We start from the raw sequence: 18,640 nt of genomic DNA on the forward strand, positions 1-18,640 counted from the left end.
ACAGTCTCGCTGCTCACAATATCTTCCCTGATCTAAAAGACTCTCAGCACCCAATGTCTCACCAGATCTAACTGACTCTCTGCACTCAATGACTCACCTGGTCTAACAGTCTCTCAGCAGCCAATATCACACCTGTTCTTACAGTGTCTCAGAACCCAATTTCTCCCCTGATCTAACAGTCTCTCTGCACCCAATGTCTCACCTGTTCTAGCAGTCTCTCAGCACACAATGTCTCACCTGTTCTAACAGTTTGTTGGCACCAAATGTCACAACTGTTCTAACAGTCTCTCAACCCCCAATGTCTCAGCTGTTGTAATAGTCTATCAGCACCCAATGGCTACCCTGTACTAACAGTCTCTCTGCTCCCAATGTCTCATTTGTTCGAGCAGTCTCTCAGCACCCAATGTCTCACCTGATTTAACAGTCTCTCCGCACCCAATGTGTCACCTGTTCTAACAGTCTCTCTGCACCCAATATCTCACCTGTTGTAACAATCTCTCAGCCCCCAATGAATCACATGTTCTAGCAGTCTATCAGCACCCAATGTCTCCCCTGTTCTACCAGTCATTTAGCACCCAATGTCTCCCCTTTTCTCACAGTCTCTCTGCTCCCAATGACTCGCCTGTTCTAACAGTCTCTAAGCAACCAATGTCTCCACTGTTCTAACTGTCTCTCAACCAACAATTTCGCACCTGTCTTAACAGTCTATCAGCACCCAATGTCTCCCCTGTTCTAAAAGTCTGTCAGCGCCCAGTATCTCACCTGTTCTAACCGTCTATTGGCACACAATGTCTACACTGGTCTAACAGTCTCTCAGCACTCACTGTTTCACCTGTTCTAACAGTTTGTTGGCACCCAACGTCTCACCTGTTCTAACAGTCTCTCAGCTCCCAATGTCTCCCCAGTTCCATCAGTCCAGCAGCAACAAATGTCTCACCTTTTTTTTACCAGATTCTCAGCTCCCAATGTCTCACCTGTTCTAACAGTCTCTCTAAGCACCCAAAGTCTCACCTGTTCTAACAGTCTCTCAGCACCCAATGTCTCCCCTGTTCTAACAGTGTCTCTGCTCCCAATGTCTCACTTGTTCGAACAGTCCCTCAGCACCCAATATCTCAGCTGTTCTAACAGTTTCTCAGCACACAATGACTCACCTGTTCTAACAAATTCTCAGCACCCAATATCTCACCTGATCTAACAGTCTCTGAGCACTCAATACCTCACCTGTTGTAACTGTCTCTCAGCTACCATTTCCTCACCAGTTCTACCAGTCTCTCAGCTCCCAATGTCTCCCCTGTTCTACCAGTCACTTAGCACCCAATGTCTCCCCTGTTCTTACAGTCTCTCTGCTCCCAATGACTCGCCTGTTCTCACAGTCTCTAAGCAACCAATGTCTCCCCTTTTCTAACAGTTTCTCTGCTACCAATGTCTCGCATGCACTAAAAGTCTCTCAGCACCCATTGTCTCCCCTGTTCTAACAGTCTCTCAGCACCCAAAGTCTCAGCTGTTCTAAACGTCTCTGTGCACCCAATGTCTCACATGTTCTAACAGTCTCTCAACCCCCAATATCTCACCTGATCTAACAGTCTATCAGCACCCAATCTCTCCCCTGTTCTAACAGTCTCTCAGCACACAGTGTCTCAATTGTTCTAACAATTTCTTGTCACCCAACTTCTCACCTGTTCTAACTGTCTCTCAGCTCCCAATGTCTCACCTGTTCTAAACGTCTCTGTGCACCCAATGTCTCACATGTTCTAACAGCCTCTCAACGCCCAATATCTCACCTGTTCTAACCGTCTATTAGCACCCAATGTCTACACTGTTCTAACAGTCTCTCAGCACTCAAAGACTCACTAGTTCTAACAGTCTTTCTGCTCACAATGTCTCAACTGTTCGAACAGTCTCTGTGATCCCAATATCTCAGCTTTTCTAACAGTCTGTCAGCACCCAATGTCTTCCTGTTTTAATAGTCTCTCAGCTCCCAATGTCTCACCTGTTTTAACAGTCTCTCAGCTCGCAATGTCTCCCCATTTTAATAGTCACTCAGCTCCCAATGTCTCACCTGCTCTAACAGTCTCTCAGCTCCCAAAATCTCATCTTCAGAATTGTCTCACCTGTTTTAAAAGTCGCTGTGCACCCAATGTCTCACCTGTTCTAACAGTCTCTCAACCCCCAATGTGTCACCTGTTCTAACAGTATATCAGACCCCATAGTCTCCCCTGTTCTAACAGACTCTCCACCGCCAATGTCTCACCTGATTTAACAGTGTCTCAGCACCCAATGTCTCAGCTGTTCTTACAGTATCTCAGCTCCCAATGTCTCCTTAGTTCTAACAGTCTCTCAGCACCCAATGACTCATCTGTTCTAAGAGTCTATTAGCACCCAATGTCTACCCTGTTCTAACAGTCGGTCAGCAGCAATGTCTCACCAGCTCCAACAGTCTCTCAGCACCCAATGTGTCACCTGTTCTAACAGTCCCTCTGCACCCAATGTCTCACCTTTTCTGACAGCCTCTCAGACCTCAATGACTCTCCTGTTCTAACATTTTCTCAGCACCCAATGCCTCACCTGTTCTAACAGTCTCTCAGCTCCCAATGTCTCATCTGTTGTAACAGTCTCTCAGCACCGAATGTCACACCTCTTCCAACAATCTCTCTTCACCCAATGACTCACCTGTTCTAATAGTCTCTCAACACCCAATGTCTCACCTGTTCTAACAAGCTCTCAGCACCCAATGGCTACCCTGTTCTAACAGTATATCTGCACCCAATGTCTCCCCTGTTCTAACAGTCAATCAGCACTCAATGTCTCCCCTGCTCTAACAGTCTCTCTGCACCTAATGTCTCCACAGATCTATCAGTCTCTCTGCACCCAATGTCTCAGCTGGTATAACAGTCACTCTTCACCAATGTCTCACCTTTTTAAAAAATCTCTGTGCACCCAGTGTCTCATCTGTTCTAAGACTCTCTAAGCAACCAATGTCTCCCCTATTCTAACAGTTTCTGCGCTCCCAATGTCTCACCTGTATTAAGAGTCTATTTGCACCCAATGTCTAGCCTGTTCTAACAGTCTCTCAGCACTCAATGTCTCACATGTTCTAACAGTCTCTCAGCCCCCAATATCTCACCTGCTCTAACAGTCTCCCTGCTGCAAATGTCTCCCCTGTTCTAACAGTTTCTCTGCTCCCAATATCTTGCTTGAACTAAGAGCCTATCAGCACCCAATGGCTCCCCTGTTCCAACAGTCTCTCAACGCCCAATGTCTCCCCGTTCTAATAGTCTCTTAGCTCCAAATGTTTCGCCTCTTCTATCAGTCTCTCAGGTCCCAATGTCTCACCAGTTCTAACAGTCTCTCTTCAACAATGTCTCACCTGTTCTAAATGTCTCCGTGCACCCTATTTCTCTCCAGTTCTAACAGTCTCTCAACCCCCAATGTCTCACCTGTTCTAACAGTTTCTTGGCACCCAACGTCTCACCTATTCTAACAATCTCTCAGCTCCAAATGTCTCCCCAGTTCTTCCAGTCAATCAGCTCGAAATAGCTCACCATTTTTAATTGTCTCTCAGCTCCCACTGTCTCACCTGTTCTAACAGTCTCTCTAAGCACCCAATGTCTCACCTGTTGTAGCAGTCTCTCAGCCCACAATGTCTCACCTCTCCTAACAGTCTCCCTGCTCCCAATATCTCCCCTGATCTAAAAGTCTCTCAGCAAACAATGTCTCACCTGTTCTAACTGTCTCTCTGCACTCAATGACTCACCTGTTCTAACAGTCTCTCTTCTCCCAATGTCTCACCTGTTCTAACAGTCTCTCAGCACCCATGTCAGTCCTGTTCTAACAGTCCCTCTGCATTCAATATCTCACCTGATCTAACATTCTCTCTGCACCCAATTCCCAACTGTTCTAACATTCACTCTGCACGCAATGTTTCCCCAGTACTTACAGACTCTCTGCTACCAATGCCTCACCTCTTCTAACAGTCTCTCTGCACCATATGTCTCACCTGTACTACGAGCGCCTCAGCACCCGTTGTCTCACATGTTCTAACAGTCTCTCAGCTCCCAATGTCTCTCCAATTCTAACAGTCTCTCAGCACCCAATGCCACAGCTTTTCTAACAATCTCTCTTCACCCAATCTGTCACCTGATCTAAAAGTCTCTGTGCAGCCAATGCCTCACCTGTTCTAACAGTCTCACAACCCCCAATGTCTCATCTGTTGTAATATTCTGACAGCACCCAATAACTCCACTGTTCTAACAGTGTCCCAGCAAACAGTGTCTCACCTGTTCTAACAGTCTCTCTGCTCCCCATGTCTCACCTCTATTAAAAGTCTCTCAACCACCAATGTCTCATGTGTTCTAACAATCTATCAGCACCCAACAGCAACCCTGTTCTAACAGGCTATCAGCACCAACTGTCTCCCCTGCTCTAACAGTTTCTCTGCTCCCAATGTCTCAACTGTTTGAACTGCCTGTCAGCAACCAATCTCTCTGCTGTTCTAACAGTCTCTCAGCACCCAATGTCACAGCTTTTCTAACAATCTCTCTTCACCCAATGTCTCACCTGTTCTAAAAGTCTCTGTGCAGCCAATGTCTCACCTGTTCTAACAGTCTCACAAACCCCAATATCTCATCTGTTGTAATATTCTAACAGCACCCAATAACTCCACTGTTCTAACAGTGTCCCAGCACACAATGTCTCACCTGTTCTAACAGTCTTTCTGCTCCCCATGCCTCATCTGTTCTGCCAGTCTCTCAACCACCAATGTCTCATGTTTTCTAACAATCTATCAGCACCCAATGGCAACCCTGTTCTAACAGTCTATCAGCACCCAATGTCTCCCCTGTTCTAACAGTCTCGCTGCTCCTAATGTCTCAGCTGTTCGAAAAATCTCTCAGCACCCAATGGCTACACTGTTCTAACCGTCTCTCTGTAACCAATGTCTCCCCTGTTCTAACAGTCTTTTAGCACCCAATCTCTTCCCTGTTCTAACAGTCTCTCTGCTCCCAATGTCTCACTTGTTCGAACAGTCTCTCAGCACCCATTGTCTTAGCTGTTCTAACAGTCTCTCAGCACACAATGTCTCACCAGTTCTAATAATCTCTCAGCACCCACTGTCTCACCTGATGTAACAGTCTCTCAGCAACAAATGCCTCACCTGATCTACCAGTCTCTCCGCACCCAATGTTTCACCTGTTGTAACAGTCTCTCAGCCCCCAATGTCTCACCTGCTCTAACAGTGCCTCCGCACCCAATGCCTCACTTCACAGAATCACAGAATCTACAGTGCAGATAGAGGCCATTTCGCCCATCGAGCCTGCACTGACACATATCCCACCCTACCCCCGTAACCCCACGTATTTAATCCCCTAACACTAAGGGTCAATTTATCATAGCCAAATCAACCTAACCTGCACATCTTTGGACTGTGGGAGGAAACCGGAGCACCCGAAGGAAACCCACGCAGATACAGGGAAAATGTGCACAGTTTCTTGGCACCTAACGTCTCACCTGTTCTAACAGTCTCTCTGCACCCAATGTTTCACCTGTTGTAACAGTCTCTCAGCCCCCAATGTCTCACCTGTTTTAACAGTCTCTCAGCACCAAATGTCTCACTGGTTCTAACTATTTCTTGGCACCTAACGTCTCACCTGTTCTAACAGTCTCTCTGCACTCAATACGTCATCTGTTGTAAGTGTCTCACAGCACCCATTTTCTCACCAGTTCTAACAGTCTCTCAGCTCCCAATGTCTCCCCTGTTCTACCAGGTACTTAGCACCCAATGTCTCCCCTGTTCTTACTGTCTCCCTGCTCCCAATGCCTCACCTGTTCTAACAGTCTATCTGCACCCAATGTCTCCCCTGTTCCAACAGTCTCTCAACGCCCAATATCTCACCTGTTCTAGCCATCTACTAGCACCCAATGTCTACACTGTTCTAACAGTCTCTCAGCACTCAATGGCTCACCTGTTCTAACAGTTTCTTGGCAACCAACGTCTCACCTGTTCTAACAGTCTCTCAGCTCCCAATGTCTCCCCAGTTCTACCAGTCATCAGCACCAAATATCTTACCTTTCTTACCAGTCTCTCAGTTCCCAATGTCTCACCTGTTCTAACAGCCTCTCTAAGCACCCAATGTCTCACCTGTTCTAACTGTCTCTCTGCACTCAATGACTCACCTGTTCAAACAGTCTCTCCTCTCCCAACGTCTCACCTGTTCTAACAGTCTGTCTGCACCCAAAGTCTCACTAGTTCTAACAGTCTCTCTGGTCACAATGTCTCCACCTGGTCTAACAATCTCTCTGATCCGAATTTCTCACCTGTTCTATCATTCTCTCAGCACCCAATTTCTCCCCGATCTAATATTTCACCGCTCCCAATGTCTCACCTGCTCTTACAGTATCTCAGCTCCCAATGCCTCACCTGTTTTAACAGACTATTAGCAGACAATGTCTACCCTGCTCTAACAGTCGGTCAGCACACAATGTCTCACCTGTTCTAACAGTCTCTCAGCACTCAATGTCTCACCAGCTCTAACAATCTCGCAGCACCCAGTGTGTCACCTGTTCTAACAGTCCCTCTGCACCCAATGTCTCAAGTTTTCTAACAGTCTCTCAGACCTCAATGTCTCATCTGTTCTAACAGTCTCTCAGCACCCAATGTCACACCCTTTCTATCAAGCTCTCTTCACCCAATTTCTCACCTGTTCCAAAAGTCACTGTGCGCCCAATGTCTCACCTGTTTTAATAGTTTCTCAACTCCCAATGTCTCACCTGTTGTAACAACCTCTCAGCACCCAATGGCTACCCTGTTCTAACAGTCTATCAGCAACCAATGTCTCCCCTGTTCTAACAGTCATTCAGCACCCAATATCTCCTCTAATGTAACAGTCTCTCAGCACCTAATATCTCCCCAGATCTAACAGTCTCTCTGCACCCAATGTCTCAGCTGGTTTAGCAGTCTCTCCTCATCAATGTATCACCTGTATAAAAGGTTCTGTGCACCCAGTGTCTCATCTGTTCTAACAGTCTCTAAGCAACCAATGTCTATCCTGTTCTAACAGCTTCTCTGCTCCCAATGTATCACCTGAACTAAGCGTCTCTCAGCACCCAATGTCTCACCTTTCTAACAGTCTCTCAGCACCCAATGTCTCCCCGTTCTAAAAGTCTCTCATCTCCCAATGTCTCAACTGTTCTAACAGCCTCTCAGCTCCCAATGTCTAAACTGTTCTAACAGTTTCCCAGCCCCCAATATCTCACCTGTTCTAACAGTCTATTAGCACCCAATGTGTACCCTGATCTAACAGTCTCTCAGCAGTCAATGTCTCACCTGTTCTAACAGTTTCGCAGCACTCAATGTCTCACCTGTTCTAACAGTCTCTCAGCTCCCAATGTCTCCCCAGTTCTACCAGTAAATCAGCACCCAATTCCTCACCTTTTCTACCAGTCTCACTGCTCCCAATATCTCACCTGTTCTAACATTCTCTCTAAGAACCTAATGTCTCACCTGTTGTAATTGCCTCTCTGCACACAATAACTCACCTGTTCAAACAGTCTCTCTTTTCCCAACGTCTCACCTGTTCTAAAAGTCTGTCTGCAGCCAATATCGCACTAATGCTAACAGTCTCTCTGCTCACAATGTTTCACCTGTTCTAACTGTCTCTCTGCACCCAATGTCTCAGCTGTTCTAACAGTCTCTCTGCACCCAATATCTCCCCGTTGTAATAGTCTCTCAGCTCCCAATGTCTCGCCTGTTCAACAGTCTCTCAGCTCCCAATGTCTCAGCTGTTCTAACAGTCTGTCTTCACCAATGGCGCACCTGTTTTAGAAGTCTCTATGCACCCAGTGTTTCATCTGTTTTAACTGTCTCATTCAACCACCAACGTCTCACCTGTTCTAACAGTCTATTTGAAACCAAAGTCTTTCATGTTCTAACAGTCTCTCCACCCAAATGTCTCACCTGATTTAACAGTCTCTCAGCACACAATATCTCACCTGTTCTAACAGTCTATTAGCACCCAATGTCTACCCTGTTGTAACAGTCTCTCAGCTCACAATTTCTCACCTTTTCTAACAGTTTCTCAGCACCCAATGTCTCACCTGTTCTAACAGTCTCATTGCACCCAATGTCTCACCTGTTCTAACAGTTTCTCAGCACCCTGTGTCTCCTCTGTTCAACAGTCTCTCAACAGCCAGCGTCACACCTCTTCTAACAGTCTCTCAGAACTCAATGACTCACCTCTTCCAACAATCTCTCAGCACCCAATGTCTCACCTGTTCTAACAGTTTCTCAGCACCCAATGTCTGCCCTGATCTAACAGTCTCTCAGCACCCAATGACTCACCTGTTGCAACAATCTCTCTGCACCCAATGTCTCACCTGATCTAACAGTTTCTCAGCTCACAATGTCTCACCAGTTCTAACAGACTCTCAGCACCCTATGTCTCACCTGATCTTACAGTCTCTCAACACCCAAAGTCTCAGCTGTTCTAACAGTCTGTCAGCACTCAATGTCTCCCCTGTTCTAACAGACTCTCAGCACTAAGTAACTCACATGTTCTAACAATCTCCCAGCACCCAATGCCTCACCTGTTCCAGCAATCTCTCTGCACCCAATGTCTCACCAGTTCTAACTGTCTCTCTCCACTCAATAACTCTCCTGTTCTAACAGTCTCTCTTCTCCCAACGTCTCACCTGTTCTAACAATCAGTCTGCACCCAATGTCTCACCAGTTCTAACAGTCTCTCTGCTCACAATGTCTCACCTGTTCTAACTGTCTCTCTCCGCTCAATGACTCTGCTGTTCTAACAGTCTCTCTGCTCACAACGTCTCACGTGTTCTAACAGTCTACCTTCTTACAACGTCTCACCTGTTCTAACAGTCTGTCTGCACCCAATGTCTCACCAGTTCTAACAGTCACTCTGCTCACAATGTCTCACCTTTTCTAACAGTCTCTCAGCTCCCAATGTCTCACCTGTTCTTACAGTCTATCAGCACTCAGCTTGTCAACTGTTCTAACAGTCTCTCAACAACCAATGCCTCACCTGATCTTACAGTCTTTCAGCACCCATTGTATCACATGTTCTAACAGCTTATTGGCACCCAACGTCTCACCGCTTCTAACAGTTTCACAGCACCCAACGTCTCACCTGTTCTAACAGACTGTCTGCACCCACCCACTTTCTCACGAGTTCTAACACTCTCTCTGCTCACAATGTCTCACCTGTTCTAACAGTCTCTCAGCTCACAGTCTCAGCCGTTCTAAAAATCTCCCTGCACACAATGTGTCGCCTGTTCGAACAGTCGCTCTGTACCCAATGTCGCACCTGTTATAAGAGTCTCTCAGCACCCTATATCTGCACTGTTCTAACAGTCTCTCAGCACCCAATATCGCACCTGTTCTAACAGTCTCTATTCACACAATGCCTCATCTGTTCTAAAAGACTCTGTGCACTAAATGTCTCACCTGTTCTAACAGTCTCCCTGCACCCAATGTCTCCCCTGATCTATCAGTCTCTCAGCACCCAATCACTCACCTGTTCTAACAATCTCTCTGCACCCAATGTCTCACCTGTTCTAACAATTTCTCAGCACCCTATTTCTCACCTGTTCAACAGTCTCTCAACACCCAAATTCGCACCTGTTCTAAAAGTCTCTCAGCACCAAAAGTCTCACCTGTTCTAACAGTCTTTCAGCACTCAATGTCTCCCTTGTTCTAACAGACACTCAGCACTAAATGACTCATCTGTTCTATCAGTCTCTCAACACCCAATGTCTCACCTGTTCCAACAGACTCTCTGCACCCAATGTCTCACCAGTTTTAACTGTCTCTCTCTAATCAATGACTGACCTGTTCTAACAGTCTCTCTTCTCCCAAAGTCTCAGCTGTTCTAAAAGTCTTTCTGCACCCAATGTCTCACCAGTTCTAACAGTCTCTCTGCTAACAATGTCTTACCTGTTCTAAAATTCTCTCCGCTCCCAATGTCTCAGCAGTTCTAACTGTCTCTCTCCACTCAATGAATCACCTGTTCTAACAGTCTCTCTTCTCCCAACGTCTCAGCTGTTCTAACAGTCTGTCTGCACCCAATGTCTCACCAGTTCTAACAGTTTCGCTGCTAACAATGCCTTACCTGTTCTAAAAATCTCTCTGCACCCAATGTCTCAGCTGTTCTAACAGTCTCTCTGCACCCAATGTCTCACCAGTTCTACCTGTCTCTCTCCACTCAATGACTCAGCTGTTCTAACAGTCACTCTTCTCCCAACGTCTCACCCGTTCTAACAATCTGTCTGCACACAATGTCTCACCAGTTCTAAAAGTCTCTCTGCTCACAATGTCTCACCTGTTCTAACAGTCTCTCAGCTCCCAATATCTCAGCTGCACTTACAGTCTCTCTGCTCCCAATGTCTCCACTTTTCTAGCAGTCTCTCAGCAGAAAATGTCTCACCTGATCTTACAGATTCTCAGCACACAATGTCTCACCTGTTCTAACAGCTTATTGGCACCCAACGTCTCACCTGTTCTAACATTCTCTCAACTCCCAATGTCTCCCCAGTTCTACCAGTCAATCAGCACCAAATTTCCCACCTTTTTTACCAGTCTTTCGGCTCCCAATGTATCACCTGTTCTAACAGTCTCTCTAAGCACCCAATGTCTCACTTGTTCTAACAGTCTCTCAGACATCAATGTCTCAACAGTTCTAACAGTCTCTCAGCACCCAATATCGCCCCTGTTTTAACAGGCTCCCAGCCCCCAATATCTCACCTTTTCTTACAGTCTCCCTGCTCCCAATGTCTCCCCTGTTCTATCAGTCTCTCAGCATCCAATTACTCTCCTGTTCTAACAATCTCTCTGTACCCAATGTCTCACCTGTTCTAACAGTTTCTCAGCACCCTATCTCTCACCTGCTCAACAGTCTCTCAACACCCAAAGTCTCACCTGCTCCACCAATCTCTCAGCACCCAAATTCTCTCCTGTTCTAGCAGTCTGTCAGCACCCAATGTCTCACCTGTTCCAACAGTCTCTCTGCACCCAATGTCTCACCAGTTGTAACTGTCTCTCTCCACTCAATGACTCACCTGTTCAAATATACTCTCTTCTCCCAACTTCTCAGATGTTCTAACAGTCTGTCTGCACCGAATGCCTCACCAGTTCTATCTGTCTCTCTCCACTCAATGACTCACCTGCTCTAACAGTCACTCTTCTCCCAACGTCTCACCTGTTCTAACAGTCTCGCAGCACCTTATATCTCCCCTGTTCTAACAGACTCTCAGCTCCCAAGGTCTATCCTGTTCTAATAATCTCTCAACCCCCAATGTCTTAACTTTTCTAAGAGACTCTCAGCAATCAATATCTCAGCTGGTCTAACAATTTATTGGCACCCAACTTCTCCCCTGTTTTAACAGTCTCTCAGCTCCCAATGTCTCCCCAGTTCTACCAGTCAATCAGCACCCACTGTCTCACCTTTTTTCACCAGCCTCCAGGCTCCCAAGGTCTCATCTGTTCTAACAGTCTCTCTAAGCACCCAATGTCTCAGCTGTTCTAACAGACTCTCAGCCCTCAATGTCTCACCAGTTCTAACAGTCTCTCAGCACCCAATGTCTCCCCTGTTCGAACTGGCTCTCAGTCCCCAGTGTCTCACCTGTAATAAGAGTCTCCCTGCTCACAATGTCTCCCCTGATCTAATAGTTTCTCAGCACCCAACGTCTCACCTGTTCTAACAGTTTCTCAGCACCCAATGTCTCACCTGTTCAGCAGTCTCTCAACACCCAAAATCTCACCTGTTCTAACAGACTCTCAGCATCAATGTGTCACCTGTTCTAACAGTCACTCAGCACTCAATGTCTCCACTGTTCTAGCAGACTCCATGCACTAAATGACTCACCTGTACTAACAGTCTTTCAGCGCCCAATATCTCACCTGTTCTAACAGCCTCTCTGCACCCAATGACTTACCAGTTCTTGCAGTTTCTCAGCACCCAATGTCTCCCCTGTTCTAACAGTCTCTCAGCTCCCAATGTCTCACCTAATCTAACAATCTCTCTGCACCCAATGTCTCACCTGTTCTAACAGTTTCTCCGCACTCTATGTCTCAGCTGTTCGAACAGTCTACCTTCTCCAAACGTCTCACCTGTTCTAACTGACTGTCTGCCCCCAATGTCTCACCAGTTCTAACAGTCTATCTGCTCACAATGTCTCACCTGTTCTAACAGTCTCACTGCTCCCAATGTCTCCCCTGATCTATCAGTCTCTCAGCACCCAATATCTCCGATGTTCAACAGGCTCTCAGCCCCCAATGTCGCACCTGTTCTAACAGTCTCCCTGCTCCCAATATCTCCTCTGATCTAACAGCCTTTCAGCAAACAATGCCTCACCTCTTCTAACAATCTCTCTGCACCCAAAGTCTCACCTGTTCTAACAGTTTCTCAGCACCTATGTCTCATCTGTGCAACTGTCTCCCAACACCCAAAGTCTCACCTGTTCTAACAGTCTCTCAGCACCCAAGGTCTCACCTGTTCTACCAGGCTCTCAGCATTAAATGACTCATTGTTCTTACAGTCTCTCAGCAAACAAAACCTCAGCTGTACTAACAGTCTCCCTGCAGCCAATGTCTCACAAGTTCTAACTGTCTCTCTCCACTCAATGACTCACCCTATCTAACAGACTCCCTTCTCCCAACGTCTCAGCTATTCTAACAGTCTGTCTGCACCCAATGTCTCACCTGTTCTAACAGACTCCCTTGTCCCAAAGTCTCACCTGTTCTAACAGTCTCTCTGCTCACAATGTCTCACCTGTTCTAACAGTCTCTCAGCTCCCAATGTCTCAGCTTTTCTAGAATTCTCTTTGCACCCAATGTCTCACCTGTTCTAACAGTCTCTCAGCACCCAATGTCTCCCCTGTTCTAACAGTCTCTCAGCAACCAATTCCTCACCTGTGCTACCAATCTCTCTGCACTTAATATCTCACCTGTGCTAAAAGTTTCTCAGCACCTATGTCTCATCTGTGCAACTGTCTCCCAACACCCAATGTCTCACCTGTTCTAACAGTCTCTCAGCCCCCAAAGTCTCACCTGTTCTAACAGGCTCTCAGCACTAAATGACTCACCAGTTCCAACAGTCTCTCAGCACACAAAAGCTCAACTGTTCTAACAGTCTCCCTTCTCCCAAAGTCTCACCTGTTCAAACAGTCTCTCAGCTCCCAATGTCTCAGCTTTTCTAGAATTCTCTTTGAACCCAATGTCTCACCTGTTCTAACAGTCTCTCAGCACCCAATGTCTCCCCTGTTCTAACAGTCTCTTAGCTCCCAATGTCTCAAATGTTCTAACAGCCTCTCAGCACCCAATGGCTCACCTGTTCTAACAGCCTCTCTTCACACAATATTTCACCTGTTCTAAAAGTCTCTGTGCATTCAATGTCTCACCTGTTCTATCAGTCTCTCAACCACCGAAGTCTCACCTGTTCTAAGAGACTCTCAGCTCCCAATGTCCCACCTGTCCTAACAGTCTCTTAGCACCCAAAGTCTCACTTGTTCTAACAGTCTCCCTTCACACAATGTTTCACTTGTTCTAAAATTTTCTCAGCAGCCAACGTCTCACCTGTTCGAACAGTCACTCTGCACCCAATGTCTCACCTGTCCTATAATTCTCTCTAAGCTCCCAAAGTCTCACCTGTTCTAACAGTTTCTTGGCACCCAACGTCTCAGCTGTTCTAACAATCTCTCAGCTCTCAATGTCTCCCCAGTTCTACCAGTCAATCAGCTTCCAATGTCTCACATTTTTCCAATCTCTCGTCTCCCAATGTCTCACCAGTTCTAACAGTCTCTCAGCTCCCAATATCTCCCCTTTTCTAACAGGTACTCAGCCCCCAATGTCTCACCTGCACTAACAGTCTCCCTGCTCCTAATGTCTCCCCTGATCTAACAGTCTCTCAACACCCAAAGTCTCACCTGTTACAACAGACTCTCAGCAGCAATGTCTCACTTGTTGTAACAGATTCTGAGCACCAAAGTCTCACCTGTTCCAACAGATTCTGAGCACCAAAGTCTCACCTGTTCTAACAGTCTCTCAGCATTCAATGTCTCCGCTGTTCTAACAGACTCCCAGCACTAAATGATTCATCTGTTCTAGCAGTCACTCTGCACCCAATGTGTCATCTGTTCTAACAGTCTCTCTGCACCCAATGTCTCAACTGTTCCAACAGTCTCTTTAAGCTCCCAATGTCTCAGCTGTTCTAACAGTCTCTCAGCACCCAAAGTCGCACCTGTTGTAACAAATTCTTGCAATCTAATATATTGTATTCACTGCTCACGATGTCATCTCCTCTACATTGGTGAGACCAAACGCACTTTGGGTGACCGCCTTGCGGCACACATCCGTTCAGTCCATAAGGCTGTCCCCGAGCTTCTGGTCGCCTGTCATTTTAATTCACCACCCCATTCCCAGTCAGAGCTCACCGCACTCAGGCTCTTGCATTGTTCCACGGAAACCCAGCATAAGCTCGAGGACCAGCACCTCATCTTCTGATTAGACACTTAGCCTTCCGGACTCAATATCGAGTTCAACAATTTCAGATCATAACCTCGGCCCCATTACTTTTCTCATATATAATTTTTATCCACTCTCTGTTATGTGCCCTTCCCCTTTTTTTTCTCTCCCGCATGGCAGCTGTCTCTCATTCTGCCAGCGCACACTACACCTCCTCTAGAGCTGCCCTTTGTCTCATTACTAGTCCTATCACCATCTCGTCTCGTTTTGAATATTTCTTAATGCCTCTTCACTTCTATTTTGTTCTTTCATCCCCATTTCCCAGTCCCCAAACTGGCCTTTTAATCTGTTTCATTTCCTGTGTTTTTTCAGTCCTGACGAAGGGTTTAGACCTGAGATATTGACTCTACTTCTCTCTCCACGGATGTTGCCTGGCCTGCTGAGTTTTTCAGCATTTTCTGTTGTTAGTTCTTCTGCCCCCCTCCCCCCGGGACTGCCTTTGCTTTATACAAAACAACACGACATTTATGGATAGCACGTAGAGTGGATCGAATTGGCTGATGATTCGCTTCTGTGATGGTGGGAACCTCGGGCAGAGGCCGAGATGGAGCATGAACTCGGCACTTCTGGATGCAGGTAGTTGCAAACTCTTCAACTTAAAACTGGAGTTTGCTATTATTCAGGATGAAGATGTTTATTATCCTGGCATTATTTCTGTCTAATGTTGTAGTTCATTGCTTTGTGCACGCCCTCTCTCTCATTCTGTTTCACATCGCATTGTCTATATCTCTCCCTTTGCTTTTTACCCTGGACTGTATATTTATAAATTATTTTCTCCAACTCTGTGTTTGTCCAACTGTGACTGCCGCACCTTTTCCATCATTTCCTCTCCATGGCTCCCTCTGTTTCTCCATATCTCCCCATCTGTCTCTCTCCCTCTCCCTCCATCTCTGTCTCCCTCCCTCGCTCTCCTCCCTCTCTCTCTATCTCTCTCTATCACTCTCCTCCCTCTCTCACTTTCTTTTTCTCTGTTGCTCTCTGTCTACCCCTCTCTCTCCATCTCTCCCACACGTTGCCCCCGTCTCCCTTATTATCTATCTCTGTGTTTCTTTGTCTATCGCTCGCTCTGTGTGCCTCTCTCTGTCTCTCTCTCTCCTCCCATCTCTATCTCCCCTCTCTTTTCTCCCACTCGCTCTCAATCTCTCTCTGTCTCTCTGTCTATCCCTCTCTCTCTCTGTCTCTCTGTTTCTCTGTCTCTCTCCTTCTCCTCTCTCTGTCTCTATCTCTCTGTCTCTATCACTGTCTCTCTCATCCAACTCATTCTCTGCCTCTGTATATGACATTCTCTATCTCGCTCTATCCTCCTCTCACTCTCTCTGTCTCTGTCACTCTCTCTCTGTCTCTCCCTGTATATCCCTCTCTCTATCTCTATGTCTCTCTGTCTCTCTTCTCCCCCACTCTCTCTCTCTCTGTCTCTCTGTCTCTCTCTCTCTCTGTCACTCTATCTGCCTCTCTCCTCCCCGTCTCTCTATCTCTGTCTATCGCTCTCTCTATCTCTCTCTCTCTGTGTGTCCCTCTCTCTCTCTCCCTCTGCCTCTCTGTCTCTGTCAATCTCTCTATCTGTATCTCTCTGGCTCCTTTGCTTTTCCATTCTCGAATAGCCTGAAGAGCAATTACCTGACGGACGAGTGTTGTGAGGACCTTGTTTCTGCTCTCTGTATGAAGAACACGCTGAAAGTCCTGGAACTCTCCTTTAACGGATTCACAGACAAATCCCTGGAGCACTTCCGCCAGCTCGTCCTGAACTGTGCCAGTCTGGAGGAGATTAAGTATGAGTTTTAATGTTTCTGCTTTGCATTTCATTTAACTTCTGCGAATAATTGTCAAATAAAATCTGTAATAACTCTTGTCTTTATTAAAACGCCATGGATATGTTACAAATATAACTGAGCACACATTGTGATTCTCTTTAATGGAATCAAGGGATATGGGGATAGTGCAGGAAAGTGGAGATAAGCTAGAAGAGCTGCTATGAACTTGTTGATTGGTGGAGCAGGCTTGAAGGGCCAAATGGTCGATTCCCGCTCCTATTTCTTATGTTCTTATGTTGTTATGTTATTTTGATAGCCTGCACTTTAGTGCATATTTACCTGTGGTTTTACGTCCATTGTATTCATGACTTTCACTTAGGTTGCGAGGCAAAGCACAATCTCTGAGGTTCCTTAATTTTAAAACTCGCCCTTTTCCCCGCTCTTTACTTCCCAGGCGAGAGAGATAAAGAGAAAATATGAAGATAGGGACAGATGTTTAGGCAAATACAGAAATGAAGACAAAGCGACAGAGACATAGAAAGATAGAAAGAGAAACAGAGAGAAATAGAAGTAGAGTCAGTTTGGAAGAAAGAGAGAGAGAGAGAAATGGAGAGCAAGGCAGAGAGATAGAGGTAGGGACAGAAACAGATGGAAATATCGATAGGAACTAAAGGAGGAAGAGACAGAGATTAGAAAACGAGCTATATAGATGGGAAACAATAGAGAAAGAGGGAGAGAGAAAAATAGAGACAATGATGGAGGAAGAGATAAACAGAAATGTACATAAAGAGTGATAAAGAGAAAGTAATAGGTATATGAAACGAGGGAGGAATAGAGCGAGATAGAAACGGAGAGATGGAAGGAACATAAATAAATATAAAACAGAGATAAAGACAGAGCCAGAAGCTGAGACACATATACACAGGGTCAGAGATAGAGTAAGTGGAAGAGGCAGAGACAAACTTACACAGAGATAGAGACAGAAACATAGACAGACAGAGGCAGAGGTAAATATACACAGAGATAGACACAGAGACAGAGGCAGAGGTAAATATACACAGAGATAGACACAGAGACAGAGGCAGAGGTAAATATACACAGAGATAGACACAGAGACAGAGGCAGAGGTAAATATACATAGAGATAGCGACAGAGGCAGATGTATAAATATACAGAGACAGAGACAGAGGCAGAGGTATAAATACACAGAGATAGACACAGAGACAGAGGCAGAGGTAAATATACATAGAGATAGCGACAGAGGCAGATGTATAAATATACAGAGACAGAGACAGAGGCAGAGGTATAAATACACAGAGATAGAGACAGAGACAGAGTCAGAGGTAAATATACACATAGATAGAGACAGAGACAGAGTCAGAGGTAAATATACACATAGATAGAGTCAGAGATAAATATACAAAGAGGTAGACAAAGAGACTGAGGTATATATGTACAGAGATAGAGACAGAGACAGAGGTAAATATACACAAAGATAGAAATAGAGGTAGAGGTAAATGTACACAGAGATAGAGACAGAGACAGAGGCAGAGGTATATATGCACAGAGATGGAGAGTGAGACAGAGGCATATATACACGGAGATAGAGACAGAGACAGAGTTGTATATACAGAGAGATAGAGACAGAGACAGAGGTGTATATACAGAGAGATAGAGACAGAGACAGAGGTAAAAATATACAGAGATAGAGAAAGGGACAGAGACATATATACACAGAGACAGAGACAGAGGTATATATACACAGAGATAGAGAAAGGGACAGAGACAGAGGTATATATACACAGAGATAGAGACAGAGACAGAGACAGAGGTATATATACACAGAGATAGAGACAGAGACAGAGACAGAGGTAAATATACACAGAGATAGAGACAGAGACAGAGACAGAGGTATATATACACAGAGATAGAGAAAGGGACAGAGACATATATACACAGAGACAGAGACAGAGGCATAAATACACAGAGATAGATAAAGACAGAGACAGAAGTAAATATACACAGAGACAGAGACAGAGGCAGAGGCAGAGAGAGAGATGAAAAGGAATAGGTAAATGGAGTGATGGAGATAGAAATAAATTCAGAGATGGCAGAACATAGAGGCGGATGCAGAGAGACGGGTTAGAAAGAGGAATTCAAAGTGAGAGATAGAGTTGGAGCGATAGAAGGATGCAAAGATATAGAGGGTTGGTAAGAGATTGCAACAGAAAGATGTCGGTAGACACAGAGAGGGAGAAAGAGAGAAAGGGACGTACAAGATAAAGATATGGTCAATAAAGAAACAGACAAATATATAGAGAGAGACAGAGTCAGAGATAGAGACAGAGGGAGACTGAAT

At 45.7% G+C, this 18,640-nt stretch overlaps 1 protein-coding gene across 1 annotated transcript in view; it reads left to right on the forward strand.

Annotated features, from left to right (window-relative positions):
- Positions 1–18,640, forward strand: part of LOC147085663 (NACHT, LRR and PYD domains-containing protein 3-like) — a 94,993-nt gene that overhangs the window by 64,088 nt on the left and 12,265 nt on the right. The window contains exon 11 of the mRNA XM_085979153.1: positions 16,132–16,299. Coding sequence (XP_085835279.1) covers positions 16,132–16,299 — 168 coding nt within the window. The remainder of the gene's footprint in view (positions 1–16,131; positions 16,300–18,640) is intronic.

This window comes from Somniosus microcephalus, unplaced genomic scaffold (assembly GCF_052327205.1).
Source record: "Somniosus microcephalus isolate GS21.2 unplaced genomic scaffold, FLI_Smic_1.0 unresolved_chr8, whole genome shotgun sequence".
Lineage (NCBI taxonomy): Eukaryota > Metazoa > Chordata > Chondrichthyes > Squaliformes > Somniosidae > Somniosus > Somniosus microcephalus.